This window comes from Symphalangus syndactylus, chromosome 4, assembly GCF_028878055.3.
Source record: "Symphalangus syndactylus isolate Jambi chromosome 4, NHGRI_mSymSyn1-v2.1_pri, whole genome shotgun sequence".
Taxonomy (NCBI): Eukaryota; Metazoa; Chordata; class Mammalia; order Primates; family Hylobatidae; genus Symphalangus; species Symphalangus syndactylus.
The window spans coordinates 46,187,563-46,209,427 of NC_072426.2; the positions used below are offsets into that span (position 1 = coordinate 46,187,563).

At 53.8% G+C, this 21,865-nt stretch overlaps 1 protein-coding gene across 2 annotated transcripts in view; it reads left to right on the forward strand.

Moving 5' to 3' along the window:
* CDH23 (cadherin related 23) overlaps positions 1-21,865 on the forward strand; it is a 419,760-nt gene that overhangs the window by 248,586 nt on the left and 149,309 nt on the right. The window contains exons 12-13 of one of the 2 annotated variants that reach the window (XM_055274603.1): positions 1,637-1,786; positions 2,262-2,420. In XM_055274603.1, coding sequence (XP_055130578.1) covers positions 1,637-1,786; positions 2,262-2,420 — 309 coding nt within the window. Of the gene's footprint in view, positions 1-1,636; positions 1,787-2,261; positions 2,589-21,865 lie in introns of those variants that run through there. The other variant, XM_063637206.1, reaches the window with a different exon arrangement.

Genomic DNA, 21,865 nt, shown 5'->3' on the forward strand with positions numbered 1-21,865 from the left:
TGGGCTGGGGCTCTGGAGCCCCGCGGCTTGCCTGGACCCCAGAATTGGCAAGAGAGGGCTCAGGGAGCTCAGCTTCCACCTCTCCATCCAAACCTTTGTGCCAGTAACAGGGCACAGGCCTGTTTCCAGGCTCTAAGAAAAGTCTAAATGCAGCAAGTGTATTTGCCAGTTTGCTAAAATGGGAAAAACCCAAGAGACTGATGGGTAAACGTTAGCATGCATTCATTCCACAAGTGCATTTGAGCATTTGGGGGGCAGCCCCAGGGGCCCATGAATCTTGTGAACTCTCAGGCTTCACTGGAGGTATCATTTCCTGATCATTCCACCTCTGCCCTGAGCAGGATGGGAACCAGCCTTGCAGGGACTATCCCCTTAGACCATGGAGAGTCTTTAGGGCCAGGGTGACCTGGCAGCCACCCTCTCACCAGGAACAGGTTTCTGAGAGGAGTCCCACAACATCCCCTAAGCAACCAAGATGTGAGGGTAGACTTCCCTTGCCAGCCACTGGTTCAAGAGAAAAGGGCCCATGTGCAGAGGGCCTGAGCTGGCCACTGGGCTAGGGGTGGGCTCTGCACCATAAGCCAGAGCTTCTGCCTCTGGACTGACAGCCAAGGTCAGTGACCTACTGGGCACCTGCAAGAGGGGTCAGGAGGAGGCTCTTACACATCACAGGCCGCCTGCCCAGTTGGAGGGGAGTTTGGGGGTGCATGTGATCACTTTGCCCCCAGTGCAGGCAGAAAGAGGAAGTAGAATCACTTTCTGAGCAGGCCAGACCTCAGGGAGTCAGTAAGCTGAATCTCCCACCTTCAGCCATGTCTCCTCCCCCTGATCTGGAGACTTCAGTCACGTCACATGCTTTGTGTGAGGAGAGTCAGGTAGCATCTGAGGGGCTCTGTGAGCCACAGCCCTGGTTAGAATAATCAGAAACACATGAACTCAAGTGAGGCACCCACCTCCCTGAAATGATGGGCTTGGGCCTCTGGGACACAGCAGAACCTGTGATGGGGTGGCCACCCTGTCCTCAGTCTGGGATCCAGGGCCCCCCTGGGACTGGCCACAGTGTGGGATCCCTGGCCATTCATGTTGCCACTCAGTCTCTGGGTTATTCCCATTTCACATGTCAGCAAACCAGTGTTCTCCCTGACGGACACATTCCAGAGGAGGAGGGGAAGAACAGCATCTGCGTCCCTTGTGTCCTGTCCTGCCCAAGACTGTCATGGCCACTTAACTGCTTCTCTTCCCTCCATTCCCCTCACATCCTCTCTCCTCCTCCTTCCTCTGTCTCCCCACCGGGTCTTGCAGCTGGCCGGTCCCTCCGCAGCTGGGGTCACTGGGACAGAGAAAGGGAGCAGGAGACGGAGAGTGAACCAAACCACCTGGAGGGGACACTGTGGGCATCCGACAGCACAAGGAAGGAAAAGAGAGCCAGAGGAGGTTTCCAGAGGGCCTAGACATGGGTGGGTCATGGAGTCTCGGTGCTGCGCTGGGAAAGCCCTGCTCTGTCCCAGCACCTCAACCATTGCCCCAACCAAAGCAGCTCCGGGCTCACTCTCCAGGAGCCTCTGCCCCTCCATTTGGGTCTGGGCTTTGGCCACTGTGCCCTTCCTGACTGGCTTCTTCTGCACTCTTGGCGCAGGGCCTGAACAGCATGTTTGAGGTGTACTTGGTGGGGAACAACTCCCACCACTTCATCATCTCCCCGACCTCCGTCCAGGGGAAGGCGGACATTCGTATTCGGGTGGCCATCCCACTGGACTACGAGACCGTGGACCGCTATGACTTTGACGTAAGGCCCCACTCACTGGCGTTTTGGAGTGGAGTGGGGGTGGATTTCAGGGGATGTGAGGGTAGGGTAGAAGATTCCGTTAGATCCCACCTTCCACTGCTGCCCATCTTCCCTTGCGGATCTGACTCAGACAAGCCCTCCAAGAGATGGCAGGTGGCGGGCGAGTCTCCCTTTTCCAAAGAGGACGAGGATATGTCCAGTAATTGAGTGGAATTTTACCAGACTCTCACAGGAGCCTCTGCAGCCCATCTCCTGCCAGATCAGCCCCTGCTAGCTCCTCCTGCCCTAGCAGAATCAGCAGCCATCCCTAGAGCAACGACAGATGGGCTCACAGTAGCACACAGCTGGGATGGGCAGGGACTCTAACAGGTGCTCTGGGCTGGGGCCAGCAAAGGCATGGAGAGGACTTACAGGGACAAGGACTCTGGGAGGGGACATGTGGGAGCTTACCTGGGCCCCTGTTCTGCACCCCCAGCTCTTTGCCAATGAGAGTGTGCCTGACCATGTGGGCTATGCCAAGGTGAAGATCACTCTCATCAATGAAAATGACAACCGGCCCATCTTCAGCCAACCACTGTACAACATCAGCCTGTATGAGAACGTCACTGTGGGGACCTCTGTGCTGACAGTCCTGGTGAGTCCCCGCTCCACTGCAGGGCCACGGAGCTCTCTGGGGCCGACTGTGGTGAGGCACCCAGAGGGATTTCGTCCAAGGGACCTCGGCAATCAGGGAAGGAGGCGCCCCCAAATCCCTGAGCTGTGTTCGTTGGTGTATTAAATAAAGTTTCTGGACTCTGCAGGATGGGGGTCCCTTGGCCTAGGTTGCAATATGGAAAAGGAGCCTACCTGGGGAGTGACAAGACTGGGCTGAGGACACTGGTTTTCTGCCTTTCCCCAGGAGACACTCAGTGAGGGTGGGCTGGGAGCCCTGGAAGCCCCCTCAAATGGGTGGGAAGGTGCCAGCCATCCTTGAGAAGGGTGACCCTCTCCATGTGAGCACAGGCACCAGAGAGGGACAGGCTCCTGGAGGGTGCCTGGGCACCCCCAGCTGCCCATGGCTGGACTTGCCCTTTGACAAGGGGCCCTGCCAGTGTCATTTGTATCTGTCAGTACTCTTGGTTGCAAGGGACAGAAACCCTTAAGTAGTTCAAGCAAAAAAGGATCGACTCATGTAACTCAAAAGTATAAGTGATTTCAGGCCGGGCTCGGTGGCTCACGCCTGTAATTCCAACACTTTGGGAAAGCTGAGGTGGGTGGATCACTCAAACTCTCAGGAGTTTGAGGCCAGCCTGGCCAACATGGCAAAACCCCGTCTCTACTAAAAATACAAAAATTAGCTGGGTGTGGTGGCACACGCCTGTAGTCCCAGCTACTAGGGAGGATGAGGCAGGAGAATCGCTTGAACCCAGGAGGCGGAGGTTGCAGTGAGCCGAGATTGCGTCACTGCCCTCCAGCCTGGGTGACAGAGCAAGATTCTGTCTCAAAAAAAGAAAAAGTGCAAGTGATTTCAGGCATGGCTGCATCCAAGCACTCAGTTGAGCAAGGCTCTGTCTTCAACACTGGGCTCTGCTTTTTTGTATTGGCAAAGGGGGCACCAGCACCTCTAGGCTGACTTCTTACCAATTTATCAACCCTAGTGGGAAAAATTCTTTTGCAGTAATTCCAGCGGATTCTCATCAGCCCAGTTGGTTGGGACATCCTGGAACCAATCGTGATTCTGGTATGCCAGGGAGGGATCACACTCCCCCTAGTGGACCCAGGGGTTGGGGTCAGCCCCACCTGAATTACACTGGCTGAGAATGGGGAAGGGGCTTTTATTCCTAAGACAAGGGATTGAATGCTAAGCAGATCCAAGTGGTAGATGTGTGCTACAGAAGCTCAGAGTCTTGCCCACAGTCGGTGCTCAATAAATGTCATGGAGTTTAACTCATTGCTTTCTCCTCCCTGCACACCTGGGGCCCCCAGAGTCCTCGCTTCCATTTCTTGCTCCTTCCCCACTCCAAGCAGAGTGTTACCAAGACCCTGCTCAGAAGTGTGTTTACTCTAAAGACAGATGGTATGAAACTGCACTGAGCCCCCAGGCCCTTCCCATCTGACAGTTATTAATATTTCAAACAGATGTTTAGCTAGTCAGGCTGTCAGACGTAAACAATAATTCTGCGGCAGCTGTTTTCTCCACCTCCCGCGTCTCTAGCCCATGACTCCTCCAGCTTTCACCAAGATGCTCCCTGCAATAAATCACCAGGCACTTGAGGGCCCCTGGACCCTCCTCCAGCCTCTCAGTGCCCAGCCAGAGAGCAAGTGCCAGAGGCTCTGGCCTTCTGGACCCAAAGTGTGTGTCTTTCCCCACCACCCACCTTCGAAGGACTGGGTAAAGGGCAGCCAACAGCCTGTGCTTTACAGGCCTCAGGGAGTGGAGGGGAGGCTCTGTCCCCTGTGGGTCTGGGACCATGTGGCAAAGAATTCTAGTGTCAGATCCAGGCTCAGTGGGTGTCAGGGGATTCCTTCCCGGCGTTCTTGCTTGGGACAGAGTTTCCTCACTTTGTAGTCCCAAGTTCCCATGGTCCTTGGAAAGGGATGGGGAAAACCTATGGAGCAGGGAGGAGATGTGAAATATGAGAAGGGGCATCCCTTGGTCAGTAGTGCCAAGGACTGCTCTGTCAGGCCCAGTCCAGTTTGGGGCTGGCGCTGGGGAGTAGGCTTTGGTGAATGTGAGCCGAGCCCCTCATGCTGGGTTTTTTATCTAGAACTGGGGCAGCTGCTGGGTCTGAGCTGAGCCTCCTCTGTGAGTCGCTAGGAACCAGCAGATCCGGCCAGCTTCCCTGGGTTCCTGGCTTATTTCATCCAAGCCTCACCCACTCTCTTCTCAAGCTCCCAGCCCCAGGGTCTATGAAACCATGAAGGGTGAGGGCCCATTTCATCAGGTAACAGCTCTCACAGCAGGACTGTGTGCCTAAAGGAGTTCAGGCCCTGCAGGGAGATGGTGGGGACCCCGCGTGCTGGCCTATCCATGCCACTCTTAGCGCCTTCATTTTCTCATCTACAAAATGGGCCCCAGAGCTAGTAAGTGACTAAACTGGAATTCTGTTCCTGTAAAGGGGATATAAAAACATCCTGGGTGACCCACCCACCCCCCTTCCTCTCCCAGTCTCCCCAAGGTGTTTCCTGGCCACACCCTCCACACCGCCCTGCCCTGCTCTTGGCCTCCCTCACCCGGCAGCTCTCCGCTCAGATCCGGGGTCAGCCCAATCTCTCCACCTCCTCTGCCACAAGAGAGGCTGAAATTATGGCTGCCTGCTCAGGGACTATGAAATTCCTTCTCCCTGACCTTTTCTGGGATGTTATTAAAATGTTTCATGGGCAGTTGTGCCAGGAAAAAATTATGAAGAAAAGGAAATGTTTTAATTTGCAATGAAGGCAGGAGCCGAGCGTCACCAGCTCCCATCCTGGCATGGCCCTGCTTCAGTGGCTGGTCACCTGTCATGGGGGAAGGTGGTCATTTAACATGGCTTGGGGAAGCTGGAATAGGAAGGGCTGTCACCACCAGCCCAGGTGTCCCAGCAGGGGTGGAAGGGCCAGACTTTCTCACCTCCCAGCTCCCTGGACCTTACGGCCCCCAGTTACGGCAAAATGAGCTTCCATTGGTGGCAGGAAAAGAGTGGGGACACCCTCATGCACACAGTCTGCGCTGGCAGAACCCACACATACAAAAAGTCTACCTTCTTTATGTATACAGGGATTTTGCCTATATGGAATACTGTATTTTCCATCCAAATTTGGTTGAAAAAAATATTGCATGTAAATGAACCCACACAGTTCAAACACGTGCTGTTCAAGGGCCAACTATATCTCTAACCTGTTAAGTAGGTGCTGTTATTCTCACTTTACACATGAGGAAACAGATGAGGCTTGGGGAGCTAAGTAACTTGCTCAGGGCCCCAGGGCTAGTAAGTGACTAAACTGGATTCACACGGCGACCCCATATCCCAAGCCACAGGCTCTTAACCACGAGGCCGCCCATCCAGAAGGTTCTATGTGGGACCACTGAGCCTAGTCCTTTCAGCAACCTTCAGAGCTGAGGGTAAAGAGAGGAGCTGGAAAGTGCTCTCTGCAGTACCCACAGGGACAGGTCCCAGGGTCGCTCCGGGCGGTGTGTTCTTAGGTGGCGCTCAAGACTTTTAGGGCCTGTGGCACCACCAGGTGAATTTTCACATCTCTGAGCCCTAAGCTGCTCCGGGGACAGAGCTGTGTGAGTGTTTTCACTGATGGAGAAACCGCTTCAGAGATACTCGAGCACTTTGCTCAGGGAAGCAGGAATACCAAGGCAGCCCAGAGCTGTCTCCGTGAGGAAAGGCCCCCTGGAAGGAGGCAGGATTCAAGATGAATGTGCTCTGAAGGGTGATCACACAGAGGAAGGATGTGCGGGGGTGCATATGTGTATATGTATGCAGTCATGTGAAGTATGCTTGTGGGATGTGTATGGGGGTGTGTGTAGGCAGGCATTTTTTTTGTGCCTGTGTATATACATGTGTTTGCAGCTATGTATACTCAGGGGTATGTGTATGTAATATACATGTGTGTGCATGTGTGCCTGTGCACGTACATGTTACAACTACATGCATTTGGGGATGTGCGTACACTCTATGCACACATGTCGTGCATACGTGTGTGTACATGTGTATGCCTGTACCGATGCATGGATGATGCTGGTGGCTCCCCATCCTCTAGGCTGTGTGGTTTGTTCCCTCTCATATCCCAGGCTGCTCTGTGATTCACACCTTCCAGTCTTGCCTCCTGACCTGGCAATAGAAGTCAGATGAGAAGGCCAGTGAGTGTCTTATCCTGGGACCCTGCTAGGCTTGGGGCAGCCCTGCAGCCTGGCCAGTGTCTGGGGCCTGGCAGGGTTTGTGGGTGCTACTGGACAGTACAAGAGGTACAAGAGTAATCTAATCATTTATTCATTCATTCATTCACTGAACAAACGTTTGTTGAATACCTGCTATGTGCTAGGCACATGGCCCTGAGGACACATGGTGATGTGAGTCTTGTACTTATAAAGTTTACAGTCTTCCAGGAAAACTGGACTAACTACAAAATGAATCTTCACATTGAGTATTACTTGCTGTGATGGAGAGATCAGGGAGTACAAGAGCCTCTAATAGGGTACCTGACCTTGCCTGGGGTCCAGGAAAGCTTCCCTGAGGAAGTGGCATTTGAGTAAGCATTAACTGGTGAAGGCAGACAGGGAATAACATTGGAGAAAAGAGGCTGGGAGCAGTGGCTCATGCCTGGAATCCCAACACTTTGGGAGGCAAAGGCAGCTGGATCACTTGTGCCTAGGAGTTCAAGACCAGCCTGGGCAACGTGGCAAAACCCCATCTCTGCAAAAAAAAAAAAAAAGTTGCCAGGTATTGTGGCACACACCTTTAGTTCTAGGTACTGTAGAGGCCTAGGTGAGAGGATCACATGAGCCCAGGAGGTTGAGACTTCAGTGAGCCGTGATCCACTGCACTCCAGTGAGCCGTGAGCCACTGCACTCCAGCCAGGGCAACAGAGTGAGACCCTATCTCAAAAAAAACAAAGCACTGGAGGAGAGAACAGCATGTGCAAAGGCCCCGTGGCTGGAGTGCAGTGAGGACATATGTGATGTGCAGGGAAGTGGGGTCCTGCTCCTTTGAAGCACAAGAGGCTTGGCTGTTTCTCTTCTTCCCAAATTGATGCTCCCCACAATATGCCCTTTGGGATGCTGTTCTGATAGTGGGGAAGGCCTATATCAAACCGTCCATACCCCCTTGCCTGTTCCATCCTTGTGATGGTGGCAGGCGTTTGGGAAACAGCAGGCAGAGGTTGTACCTAGGATGTGTGAGGAGCCAGCCTGGCCTCCTGCAGCATGGGGCACATATCCCTGTATTTATTAGCTCCATGTCCTCTGGGCAGTGGGAGAGGCGAAGTGCTGAGGAAGGGTGGCAGCCCCCCTGGCGCAGGGCTTACTGAGCTCCAAGGCCTTCTCTCCCTGCTGCAGGGGGTGGGGCATGGCAGAAATGGGCAGAAGATGGACCTCAGACAAGACAGGCTTCTTCCCCAGTCGGAGGAAGCCAAGAAAGAAGGAGAGGCCCTGAAGAGTCCTGACTGGGCAGGTGTGGGGCCCCAGGACCAGCTTGTGGTTTGCTGAGCCGTGGGTAGAGCTCCACCTCTCAGCTCCAGACAGACAGGGCTGGCTGGAGGTGGCCTAAAGGCCTGCTCCTCTCTCATCTCCCTGCCCCCTCTTCCCAGCTCGTCCTTGGGAGGCTGGCAGCATCTTGGGCAGGGCCACAAGCCATCCAGGGAGTCCCTGAAATCCTGTCTTACTATAAGCTGGTCACTCCTTCTCTGGGACTTGGCTTTCTTCCTATGAAATGGGAAAGTAGTGCCTGCCCAGCCTGCAGCGCTGGGTTGTTGGGAGACCCAGTGCAGTGATGTGGTGTAAATAGGTAAGACTTACAGATGGCAGGAGTGGATATTTTAATCATTGGCCTTCAGGGTCTCACCTGGCTGCCCACCACCCCTTCAGCCTGTGGACAAGCCCAGCTCTGCCACAGTGGACCCTGGACAAGACACTGGGCCTCAGTTTCCTCTTCTGTGATGTGGGGGAGATAACCTGCTAGGTGCCTACCTTGGAGGATTGTTGTGAGAATCAAATGAAATGATTCATGAAGACATAGCACAGAGGCTGGCTAGGAACACACGCTGGAAATGTCAGCAAGTCATGCCTGGCCTCCTGGCTGAGCCTCCAGGGAGCACAGGCCCTGGTCAGGGACACCACCCTCGGAGCTGTGGCCCTGCCTCAGGCAGCCATGTGACCTTGGCCAGTCACTGAACCTCTGGGTCCCAGTGAAATGACTGGGCCAGGGGCTGGTTCAGGGCCTTCTGGGTTGGTGAGGTTTTAATTCCAATTTGCACTGTCTAAGGAGAAAGGGGAGCCATTCTTGCTGTTTAGTTTCATGCCCAGCAACATGAATGTGCCACCCACCCTGCAAGGGTCCCCACCCACCCATTGGCCTCTAGAGCCCGTCTCCTGTCCTCTCTCAGCTCCCATCTGGAAGTCTCAGGAAGATTCCCAAGGACTTCACTTCCCCCTCCTAGAGCTAACTGGCTTTTCCTCCTGGTCCAGCCCAGCCTCCCTCTCCTGCCACATCAGCAGACAGCCCTGCTGCATCAATGTCAGCCCCATTGCTGTTTGTCCCCATCTCTCCTTCCCCTCCCACCCACAGCATTGACCCCACAAGGAAAAGGTGGGTGTGATGTCATTGCCCTGGGCTGGCCGTGGTGAAGGCAAGCTTCAATCCTGGAGGACTTCAAATGCAGCAGGCCTGTTCCACCAGCTGCAAGGCTGCAGGGCCTCTCCCTCTGCTCTGTGACTGTCGGGACTCCCCCAGCCTTCAGGCTCAGAGATCACCCCTGTCCCTCCATGCTGCTGAATCCAAGGACTCTAACATGGGAACCTACTCAAGGTGCTGGAAACCTAATGGCCCAGCCAGATGATCCAGGAAGGCCAGTTCACTTCCTGTCTTAGTCTTGGTGTTCCCTGGGGCAAACCCCAGTTCCTCCCTGGTCCCTCTGTGCTCTGCAACATCTGTGGAAGCCTCTCAGCCATATCTACTACTGCAGGAGGGAAGCTTGCTATAGGAGCTAGGCTTTGGCACCAGAGACCCAGCTTCAAATTCTGGCTCTGCTGCTTGCTGTCTCCGTGGCCCTGGGCAGGTGCTTAGCTGTGTCCTGACCCTCAGTCTCCAGAGTGTGCTGTGGAGAAAATAACAATAGTACTCATCCCACAATGAAGAGAGATGGGGCATTTAAAGCACTTTGTGTATTAGAAGGCGCTGGGTAAATGGCAGGTGTGATTGCTAGAACAGTTATTGTTATTCTTATCCAGCTGGAAGGTTTGTTCTGTCTTATCTGGGAGTCGGTGGAGCTTCAGAGAGCATTGGTATTTAAGCTTAGGTCTCTCGGTTCCTAGATTTTCTGCCTTTGGCTGTGACTTCCCTAGACTCTGGGTCCTCTCAGTTGGTGTGTTGGTTGAGTTTTTGTCTGTGCTTAACCCTGGGAAGCCAACACACAGAGCCTAGCCTCAAGGAACAGAACACCGTGAAAGGTTAAACAAGCTTGCAGGTGAGAACCAAGACTCTTTGGAGGTAGGCAGACGATAGATGCTACCGGGTGTGTGACCTGTGCAATGGTCCGGGGACGTGGACTCAGAAGGGCCCCAAACTTGGTGGAATGCTCTGCTGTCACCATCTTGAAATTCTGATAATTTCTGAACAGAGGGCCCTGCGTGCTCGTGTTACTCTGGGCCCTGCAGCTTACGTGGCTTGCCCTAGCACAGGAGCTTATCATTCTCTGCCCAAATAAACTCAGTGGCTCTCCATGGTGTTCATCGATCCCTACATTCAGTCAACAGTCAGCAAAGGCTGAAGTGCTGGGGCCTTCTGTTCCCACAGAGCTTGCTTCAGTTCTTACTGCTGCGTAAGAAACCACCCAAACTTAGCGGCATAAAGCAACAGCCATTTTTAATACAAATGGCTCATGGATTTGGTGGGTCAGGAACACAGAAAGGGTGTGGTAGGGAGGCCTTCTCTCTCCTTGGGATCTGAGGTGACTCGACCAGCTGGAGTCTGGAAACAGAGGGCCCGGAGGATCCATTCTGATGGTGTTCTCGCCCTGCCATGCCTGTGCCCTTGGCTCATTTGGCTGAAAGGTGAGTGCAGCTGGACTGTGGCCCAAGCACCTACATGTGGCCTCCCTACGTGTCCGGACATCTCCCAGCATGGGAGTTCTGAGCATGCGCACCCCAGGGGAGGCCTCTGGGGGAGGAGTGTCCCGAGAGATCCAGACAGAAGCTGCCAGCCTCCAAGTCACACTGCATCATTTCTGCTGAATTCTGCTGGTTTTAAGTCACCAGGGCAAGTCCAGATTCAAGGGCAGAGGACGTAGATCTCCTCAGCTGTCAATGGGGAGAGTGTCCAAGAATTTACACAAATGTAAATGTCATAGGATCACTCAGAGGTCACTTTTCCATACCACTTCTGAGCGGTCATGCATGAGCACAGTGCCATGATGCCACAATTTCCCTCACCTCCTCCTGGAAGGCGCAAAAGGAAGCAGGCAAGCAGAAGGGAAACCTGCAACTCCCGTTTCCAGCCTGGGATGAGCTCTCAGTGACTGGGAAGTGAAAAGACAGTGATCGCTGCTGCCTCAGGCACTCCCTGGCCAGTGGAGTTCAAACCTTCTAGACCTGGGTTGGCATTCAAGGCCTCCGCAGCCTGGCCCTGAGCTGCTTTCCAGCCCTTGCCCCCATACCTCTCACACCTTTCTCTCCTGCCCACCCAGATCCTCAACACCCCTCAACCCTCAGCATTTTCTTGCCATGGCGTCTTTGCTCGCTACTTGTCTGCCTCTCCCTCCTTCTTATTTGAGACCATCAAAATCTGCTTACCCTAAGGGTCATCTTCCTTGGCAGCACCCCCTTAAAAAGCCCACTTTTCCTGGTAACTGGCATGTGTCCCCTCTCAAGTTCCTCTGCCTCTTCTCTGGGGCCCCAGCATGCTGTGTGCCTTGCTGTCTGTGGCTGTTCCCACCCCTGTACGAGGGCTCGCTGGCAAGTGTTCCTTCCCCACGCCACTGAAAACCTTCCCCAGGCAGGTTCTCTCTGTCTCGGGGGCCCCACCCATGGTGTGTGCAACACAAAGTAGAATGGACTCCTACTTTGGTGTCTGGAGTGGTCTGGGGTATCTAGGGCAGTTGCTGGAAGAAGGCATGTGGGCAGGAGAAGGTTAGCAGAGGCCTCATGGGGACACATGAAGCGTAGAGAGGGTAAATTACATACACAAGGCCACCCAGCCCATTGGCAACCAAGATGTTTGTCCAAGCCTGGAGCCTCATAACCCCACATTTCACTCTCTGTGCCAGGCTCCCCCAACATCCCCTCAGGTGATGAGCATGTGGAGAAGACTGCTGGCCAGAGAACCCCAAGGCCTGGCTTCCAGGCCACTGAGTTGCTGTGTGGCCCTGTCCCATTCTTATAACCTCTCCGGACCTTAGTCTCCTGCTCAGTCCAAGAAGAAGATGGGCTGGAGGCCTTCTGAATGCCCTTCACAGATCAGGCATCCCTGGGGATGCAGACTGCAGCCCAGGGACCAAGGCCAAGGGTAGGGAGGTGTAATGGCCACCAGCTTCCAGGATCCCCTGGGCCTCCTAGTCCTAATCAGGGCATACGAGTCCAAGGTCAAGGCTGAAATCTGCCCTGCCTTTCAGTCTGGCCCTGTAGGCAGGTGGGCGGGAGCTGACCCTGCTTCCCTGGCTGCTGCTGGGCAGGGCCAAGTGCCCTGGGCCTTCCTGGCCCTCTGGGAGCCCCTGTGTCTCCCTGGATCGTCTGCTCTCCTTCTGGGACAAAGGGTGCCCTCCAGATGCAAATCCAGCGACTATTTAAGGCCTGGAATGACAATGGTGAGCCAGACAACTTCCCTGTCTGTTCCAGGGCAGGAGGCAGATGATGAACAAGGAAAGTCAGAGCCCAGGGGATGGGGATGAGTGACGTGGGGAAATACAACTGGGCAGGGGCAGGGAGTGCCAGGGCTGTGGTTGCTACTGCATTGTTATATCAAGTGGTGCAGGAGGACAGGCCTCTCCTGGAAAGTGACATGAAACCACCTGGAAGGAAGCCAGCTGGGATCCAGGTTGAAAATCCAGGAAAGAGTAGCCCAGGTAAGGGATGCAGGTGAAAGACTCTGAGCAACAGCCTGGCTGTGGTGGATGCCCAGAGAGTGGGAGGGGCATAGAGGCCGGGAGGTGATGAGCCCTGGGAGCCCATCATGGGTAGCAAGCCTAGGAGAGCCCTGAGGATGGATCTCCTCACTGCTCCTCCATGGAGAATAGGCTGGGGGTAGCGGATGGAGGGGACCAGGGTGGAAGCTGGAGACCCACCCTGAGGCTACTGCAAGAAGCCAGGGAGGGTAAGGCTCCAACCATGCAGGTGGGGACAGTGGAAGTCCAGATCCCTCCTGCTGCTCCACCCTCCTCTCCCCGCCCTTGCTGGAGTTGCTTCGCTCTTCTCCTTCCCAGGCCAGCAAGGTGCATGCGTCTTCATCTCCGCCTGACTGACCAGGTGGGCCCTGCACCATCCCGAATGTCAAGTGGAAAGGGCTGCAAGTAGGCCCTAGGTGGGGTTGGGGTCCTGCCTCGGCTTCCTGCCTGCAGGTTGGCCTTGAGCTGGTGACTGACGGGCTCTGGGTTTCCATTTTCTCATCTATAAAATGGGAAGAGTAATTCCTATCTCAGCAATGCTATGAAATAATGTATGGCCAGGTCATAGGCCAGGTCCTAGGCCAGGGCCTGCCTACAGCAAGTGCTCCAAAAGCATACCAATGCCTGCTGTGTCAGACCTCCAGGGTTCTCCATGGTTTTCTAGAACAGTTGTCTCTCCCTGCTTCTGATAGCATCCAATCAACTTGATTCTACCATTGTATAAAGCTGATGACAAAAATTGCCAACATGAATGATTAGTAAGCCTGGGAGATGATAACAGGGCCCAGGGGGCAGGCCCGGTCCGCAGGCTTTAGCAAAACCAAGAGGACAAGCCGGTCAGAGCAGGAAAGACAGCCCTTGCACCTCTGCCCAAGAATCATCAGAAGCTGGACTTCCAGAGCCTGCTCAGCTCTTCCAGAGCATTCCCCAGCACCCCCCTGCCAGGTATTCTCCCTCCCCACCCCCTCCTGACACCCCCACCATTGGCATCTTAATTGATCTCATTGTTCTCAAACCCTTGAGACCTGAGACTCCAGCTGTGCTTAAACAGAACAAAATCTCTTCCAATTTCCCCACCGTTTAAAAGAAAATTGAATTCTTTCTCTGCAGCCTGGGGAGGGGAAGAGGGAGGCTAAATAGAGAGGGACACATCCACACACACACACACACACAGAAAATATTAGGTCATTCCAGCCCTGCCCCCAAGCTGGCCTGGAAGGCCTCTGTGGACACACTCGCTCCCATCTGGGGGTGTCTATGGATGTACTTCTAGGCCCCTTTAATGGGCTCTTCTGTTCATCTCCCTCAGAGGGGCTGGGGTGGGAGCTGGAGGAGGCTGAGCTGGCTGTCAGTGATTGACGGGTCCGGAGTTCCTCTGTCTGTCAGGCCTCAGCGCCCCTCGCCTGTGTTTATCTCTTTAATCTAAATATCTGTCTGTGAAACCTAAATGGCGTGGAGTGAGAGGTAGGACCGGGGTAGAGAGAGAGAAAGAGGAAGAGAGAGGGAGGGAGGAGAGAGCGAGAGATGGAGAGAGAGAGAGAGAGAGAGAACATAGCAGGCTGTCGCCTTTCCTTCACTGCTCTGGGGTACCCCCACCTCTGCCTCGGAAGTGAATTGTCCTGGACCTTGTGTGAGGTCTGATGGTTTTCAGCTGATTGGTCATTCAACAAATTGATTTTTGGCAAACTGATTTAAGGCCTCACTGCCTGTCCCGCCTTTGAAGCACTCCACAGCCTCTGTCACCAGCACCTCCAGAATCTACCATCCTTGACCGAGCAGCTCTGTCTGCGGCTAATCTTTGCCCCGTTGCCAAAACAAGAAGATGCTGTGTTCATCCTGGGCCTGGTGAAGCAGTGGTGTGAGCTTAGTGAATGCCAGGCATTTTACAGGGCGTTCCCCGTCTCTTCTGTACCCACTGTGTAGAAGAAGCTGAGGCCCGGAGAGGTGAGCAGCCTGTCCCAGGCCAGCCAGTTAGTGAGCAGCCACGCCGGGATTCAGACCCCAGACGGTCTGACTCCAAAGCCCCTGGCTTCCCCTCCATTCTGCCAGTCACCCTCAGGGCTCACCTCCCAAGCTGGGCTCCAGCCTTTCGGAGTAGGCTGTCTCCAGAGTCCAGGGAAAGTGGGCTTGCACGGCGGGAGCAGCTCACTCCCTGGGTGACCTTGAGCAGGTCCATGGCTGAAGGGGCTTCAGCGTCCTCATCTGGAAAATGAAAGGGTTCTGCTGAACGTTCTCTAAGGCCCCCTGTGCCAACAACACCTGACTGCCTGTAGACAGTCACCTCCAGCACAGAGAGCCCGTGAAGCCCTGTACTCTGCGCCTGTCAGAAGTCACCCTTCAGTAGGTTTGCCGCTGATTGTTCCTGCTCAGACAATCACTCAGAGAACAGCAGAGCGAAGAAAATGGACCCCCTGGGCCAGGGGACAATGGGCAGCTGTACAAGTGGCCAGGGCCAGAATGAGTTTGTAAATGCTGCAGACCAAATGCCTGTTTAGAGTCCACCAGTGCCATGAGCTAGGAAGGTTATGAGCCCTGGAACTCAGGTGACAGGGGAGAGAGGGGAAAGAGTGACAGAAGCAGCCCCTGGGAACTAGGCCTGAGAGTTTGTCCAGGGAACATTTGGGAGAAAGCCTAGAGCAGCAGGTGGGTGGGGGACCCACAGAGGTTTAGGGAGAGGTCGAGCTGGGCCTGTGGGTTTGGGGTGGCTTAATCTCACTCTGTAATCTCTGTAGCGGGGATAGTAGCTATGGTTCCTACCAGCTTGTTTCTGGAAGGCTCAAAGTTCCATATGCCTGTCATAAAAACGGCATTTAACTTCATGACCCAGGACACATACTCACACGGACACTTATCTCCAGCAAAGTAGTACTTCCTGAACACATGTAATAATACACTCTAGTGTTTTCTGATTCAATTCTGCTAGATTTCATTTTCTAAGCGCTAACCATGAACCACTAGATTGATTTCATGACCAACTAATAGATAGATGTTCAACTAAACTAAGTTTGAACCTCTCTAGAAGGAGCCTTCTCTGCTTCACCATCTGATGAGGAGGAGGAAGGTAGTATCAACTTGTGTTTCTCCAGTGTTCACTACAGGGAGCAAAGGGATAAAGACCGCGTCCTCCAGACTTAGACCACCCAGGTTTACCCTGACTCAGCCATTTCTTTTCTTTTCTTTCCTTTTTTTGTTTTTTTTTGTTTTTTTTTTGTTTTTTTTTTTTTCAGACGGAGTCACGCTCCCTTGCCAGGCTGGAGTACAGTAGTGCGATCTTGCCTCACTGCAACTTTTGACTCCCTGGTTCAAGCAATTCTCCTGCCTCAACCTCCTGAGTAGCCGGGATTACAGGCACGTGCCACCACACCCAGCTAATTTTTGTATTTTTAGTAGAGATGGGGTTTCACCATGTTGGCCAGGATGGTCTCGATCTCCTGACCTCGTGATCCACCCTGCTCAGCCTCCCAAAGTGCTGGGATTACAGGAGTGAGCCACTGTGCCTGGCCTGACTCAGCCATTTCTGAGCTATGATTTTGAATAGGTTACTTGTATCAACAATGAGCCAGTACAGCCATCAGCAACAGAGACCCCAAAGACAGTTGTTTAAATACGATCAAGGTGTATTTTTCTCCCATGTAAAAGCAGTATACAGATGACCAGCCTTGGGCGGCTCCTTCCAGCTCTCTTCTCCACCACCCGCAAGGTGTGTCCCTCATCTTCATGGTCCCAGGTGGTTGCCAGAACTCCAGCCATCACATCCGTCTCTCAAAGTACAGGATGGAGGAAGTGAAAAAGGGAACCTCCCTTCCCTTTTAAGGATACTTCCTAGAAGTGCTTTGCAAACTTCTGCTTTCATCTCACTTCACTGGTCAAAATTTCATCTCACATGGCTGTGCTTAGCTGCAAAGGAGGCCAGGAAATTTAGCATTTTTAGCCAGGTAGCATTGTGTCCACCTTAAAAAGAAAAATCAGTTTCTGTTAATTTGTGAAAGTTAGGGAAGGCATGGCTGTTTAGTCTCTGCCAGATCACCTATGTGTGCCTCCATTTCCTCTTTTGGAAGTGGGGGTGATGATAGTTCATTACGGAATTATGTGGGCTTCAGTGAAATCATACATGTAAAGTGCTTAGCCCAATGCCTGACACATACCAGGTGCTCATCAAATGATAGGTACTAATATTGAGGGCCTGGCGCCAAGCCACGCTCCCATCACGTGTGTTATCGAAGCCTCATGACAACCTGGTGAGGTTGGAATTAGCCTCCCCATTTTGTAGATGAGAACACTGAGTTTCAGAGAAGGTAGCTCTGTGTCAGACCGCACTCCCATGGAAGGGGCAGAACAGAGGCACGAACTCCCTTGTCTCCAAGATGCCAAAATTCTTTCCCTTAACCATGGGGCAGTGCAGCCCCCTCATGGAGACTGAACTGCTCCCCAAGATCCTGGCGAAACTGTGGGGCTGAGATATGACGAGACAGAAACTGAACTTGATTAGCCGACATCCAAGCTGACCCAGGCCCAGCACTCCCTCTGCCCGCCCAGCCTCCTGCAGGAGAACCCACCCACCCACCTAAAAGGGGAACAAAGCCAGGACAAAATAGCCCTTTAGGCTTCCACTGTATCGCCACCTACAAACTGGTAGTCAGAAGATTCAGGTGTGTGACTCACTGAATGACCCTGGGCCAGCCCCTTTTCTCTGAACTCCTCCGTTTCTCCATCTGCAAAATGGGGAGAATGTTACTGTGCCCTCTCCACCTTCTGGGGACGTTTTTAACACAGTGAGGTCAGAGTGTTTTGGATTCCTCGGGAAGCAAATAAATTAGATAGGCGGCTCTTCTCTCAGTGGGTTTCTCCAGCCTGCTTTAGGGCATTCTGATAACTGGGGTGGGGTGGGCAGAGGAGTCAGGAAACCTAAATGTCAGGCAACTGGGAGTGAGGGTTGCTTCTTGGCATGAGTGCTCCTAGCGTACCCCTCCCACCCAGTGCGCCCCCCCCACCCAGTGCGCCCCCTCCCACCCTGTGCGCACCCTACCACCCTGCACGCCCTCCCACCCTGGGTGTCCTCCCACCCAGTGCGCCCCCTCCCACCCCGCGCCCCCTCCCACCCTGCACGCCCCCTCCCACCCTGCGCCCCCTCCCACCCTGCCCGCCCTCCCACCCAGCGCTCCCCCTCCCACCCTGCACCCCCTCCCACCCAGCACGCCCCCTCGCACCCAGCGCTCCCCCTCACACCCAGCGCACCCCCTTCCACCCTGCGTGCCCCCTCACACCCTGCGTGCACACACAGAACCCAGCTGTACCATCACTGCACCATCACGGTGCAGCCCTGGGCTGCATGGGCCCAGGTGAGTAAGGGGCTGGGCCCGAAGCCTCTGCTGGTCTCAGAGATCATGAGTGATTTATATTTCCTGCGTGAGACTTTGACCTTAGTTTCTTCCAGCAGCCTGGGGCTGTAAAATTCATCAGGGACCTGCAGGCGGAGTGACGGAGATGTCAGGCGGGCAATCGTGTGGGTATTTAATCTATCAGATGTGTGGCTTGCCATTTAGGGAGACAACACGAGAATGTGGAATCAATATGGTTCATTAACGAGCCGCATGTGCCGACCCAATCAGCACCCGCCAGTGACAGGCGTAGGGAGTGTCCTGCCAGGCACCAAGTCACCTTGGAGTGAGGTCATGTCCCTGGAGCATAGGCAGTGACCAGCCCCCACCCAGGTACCTCTCTCCACCTTCCCACTAGACTGGGGGCTGCCTGATACCTGCGTATCCCACAGGGCAAGGGAGAAGAGGGAGGGTGTCAGACTTATGACTTGTGGTGGGGACATTGGGAAGATGCTGTCATGGTAGGAGGCGTCGTTACCAGCCCAGGTTTCGCTGCACCCCCAGGGCATTGATTGGACTGTCTTTGCCCCCTTCTCTCATCTCCTCGGCTCATAATGTCTCACTTAACTGAGCCTCAGACACGGTGTCTGTCCCCACATCTCTCAGGCTCTTCCCCTTTTCCTCTTCTACCATATCATCCCAACTCGATAACTGGCCCCAGAGAGGGCCCAAGTCCTTTCTGATTGTGAGCATCTTGCTCTCTTGCCCCTTCCCTGGGTATCACCTGTATCCGTTTCCTAGGGTGCCACCAGCTGGGTGGCTTTTTTTTTTTTTTTTTTTTTTTTTTTTTGAGACGGAGTCTCGCTCTGTCGCCCAGGCTAGAGTGCAGTGGCGCAATCTCGGCTCACTGCAAGCTCCGCCTCCCGGGTTCACGCCATTCTCCTGCCTCAGCCTCTCCAAGTAGCTGGGACTACAGGCGCCCGCCACCGCGCCCGGCTAATTTTTTGTATTTTTAGTAGAGACGGGGTTTCACCGTGGTCTCGATCTCCTGACCTCGTGATCCGCCCGCCTCGGCCTCCCAAAGTGCTGGGATTACAAGCGTGAGCCACCGCGCCCGGCCTGGGTGGCTTAAAACTACAGAAATGTATTTCTCCTGCAGCTCTGGAGTCAGAAATCTGATATGGAGGGGCTGGCAGGGCTGTCCTTCCTTCTCAGGCTGAGCGGGGAATCCTGCCTGGCCTTTCCCAGCTTCTGGAGGCTCCAGGCGTTCAGGGCCTGTGGCTGCAGAACTCCAGTCTCTGCATGCGACTTCTCTGTGCCTCTCCTCTGGATGTCTTTATGAGGACATTTGTCATTGGATTTATGGCCTGCCGAGATAACCCAGGATGGTCTCCTCTCAAAATCTTCCACATAATTATTTTCTCTAAGTCCCCTTTTCCAAATAAGGTCACATTTGTGAGTCCCAGAGGTTAGGACATGGATCTATCTTTTGGAAGGTCACCATTCAACCCATTACACACCCTTGAAGATGTCTTAAGTAGTGACAGGGACATGTTGATAAGGACGTGAAGGGCTGGCCATGGGGACCTGACAGCTCTTCCAATGCCGGCTTTCGTATTTTCTCTCCGTGCCCTGACCCGTCTCTGAACCACCCACTCCAGACTGCAGCCTCCTTGGGTTTCTCCCTCAGTTGCCCGCAGGGAATGCCGTCTCCCTTGCATCTCAAGGCCCCACCTCTTCTTCCAGCTGCAGCTCTGCTCTGCCTCCTCCAGGAAGCCCTGACTGACTCATGGTTCCTGGACTTCTCTCGGCCCTTGCTTCCCTTGCCACTCCCTGTCTACACCATCCTTGGACTTTTAACCTCTGGCCTTGCTGGGTCTTTTTTCTTGCCCCCTGTGGGAACTGTGACTTCAGGCATGTTGCTTAACCTCTCTGAGCCTCGCTTTCCTAGTCCATAAAATGAAGATAGTATTAGTACCTGTCTCATAGAGTGGGAGTGAAGATTAAATGTGTCAATACATGTGCATTTCTTAGAATAATGCCTGGAACCCAGTAAGGATTAAATCAGTGAGCATTACTACTATTTTTGCAGTTATTGTCAGCCAGTTTATTTGCCTGTAAAATGGAACGTGACCCTGTGTTTCCGGTTGTTTTAAAGATTAGGAAATTAGCCAAGCATGGTGGTGGGCACCTGTAATCCAAGCTACTCTGGAGGCTAGGGCGTGAGAGTTGCTTGAAATCAGGAGGCGGAGGTTGCAGTGAGCCAAGATCGTGCCACTGCACACCAGCCTGGGCGACAGAGTGAGACTCTGTCTCAAACAAAAAAAAAAGGATTAGGGACTGGTTGTGTGAAGTGCCTTGCACAGTGCCAGGTCCACGGATGGCACTCAGCAAGGGAATGACCTTGGTTATCCCTGTGCCTCTGAGGGGAGCCCGATACCCCTCCTCCAGGCATCTCCCTGGCAAGAGGCCCCAGGGACCACCAGGTGGTGCCAGGCACTTGGCACAGGCAGACACCGGCCACCCTGACAGCCTTTGACCTACCATAATTGCTTCCCCCACTACGACTCCTTTAAGTGCCGAGCTATTGTCCACAGCAATTTGCTCCCCATCAATTTTTATTTCCAGGTTTTAAAATAAAATAAAGGGAAATAAGGAAGAAGGTGGGGGAGCCCAAGAACAACACCACGTCTGTGATAACAAACAAGCCGAGGGCCTCACACCTCGAGAGCACCCATCAGCCTCCACCCAGGGCTGGGCCTAGTTTCCCTAGAGCATCCCTCCTGCAGGGCTTAGCGCCACTTCCCCTCCACCTCCACAGACCCCCTGCTGGCACAGGACAGGCAGGTGGGAGGGGTGGCCTGGGAGGAGGCTCAGCAGGAGCACGTTTGCAGAGGGCTGGACAAAGAGAGCTCTTAGAACTGGAAGTGGAAATAATAATACTAGCTCCACTTAGAAAGTGACTCTTGTGTGCCAGGCACAGAGCTAAAGCGCCTGTGTACATTACCTTCCTTAATCCTCACAATAATTCCCTGAGGTGGGTGCTCTCATTACCTCATTTTACAGATAGGAAAACTGAGGCTCAGAGCAGATGTTACTGTGGTTACTCCTTCTGTTCTTCCTTTGATCTCCTCCCCATTCCCCCTCCTCTCTTCTCTCCCCTCTTCCTTCTTCTCCTCCTTTGATCACTTCCTTTCTCTCCTTCTCCCTCTCCCCTCCCTGTCTTCCTTTTTCTCTCCCCCAGACCCCATCATCATCTTTCTGATGTCCTTCCCTCCCTAGAAGTCCATCTACTCAGGATTAAGATCCTTAGCTTGTCTGCTAAAAAAAGATCCTCATAAGTCATCAGATATCTCATTTATTCTTTCATCTATTTAGCTGATATTTGTTGAGGGCTTCCTGTGTTTCAGGCATTGGATAGGTGCTGGAGATCCCTGGGGAACAAGACAAACTCAGTTCCTGCCCTCATAAAGCTTATATTCTAGTGGTGGGGGGAAGCCCAGTCAACATTCACCCAGGTGCTCCCTCCAAAACCATGACCTTCTTCCACCACACCTATCCACTGGCAAGAACCGTCAGCTCCAGATTCCAAACACACCTGGAGTCCAGCCACATCCAGCTGGACTTCCCTGACCACCCTGGCCCAAGCCCCCACTGCCTCCCACTACCCCTGTGTGACTGCCTTAACTGCCTCATCTCAGAGCCTCTGTTCCTGCCCTGGAGTTGTAGTCAGAGTTTGCTTTTACAAATGCAAGTGCTTTGCAAACGTAGATCGGAGTCTGTCCACTGAGGTCGCAGGGAAGAGAAGGAGCAGCAACCCGGAGATCTGGGGAAGAGTGACCTAGCAGAGGGACTTGTGGGTGCAAAGGGTGTGAGGCTGCAGCCACTTGGCCTGTCAGGATCCTAGCAACTGTCTGAGAGGCAGGAGCAGAGGGCAGTGTGTGGGCGAGGTGAGGAGGCTGCTTGAGGATGGATGCTGGCA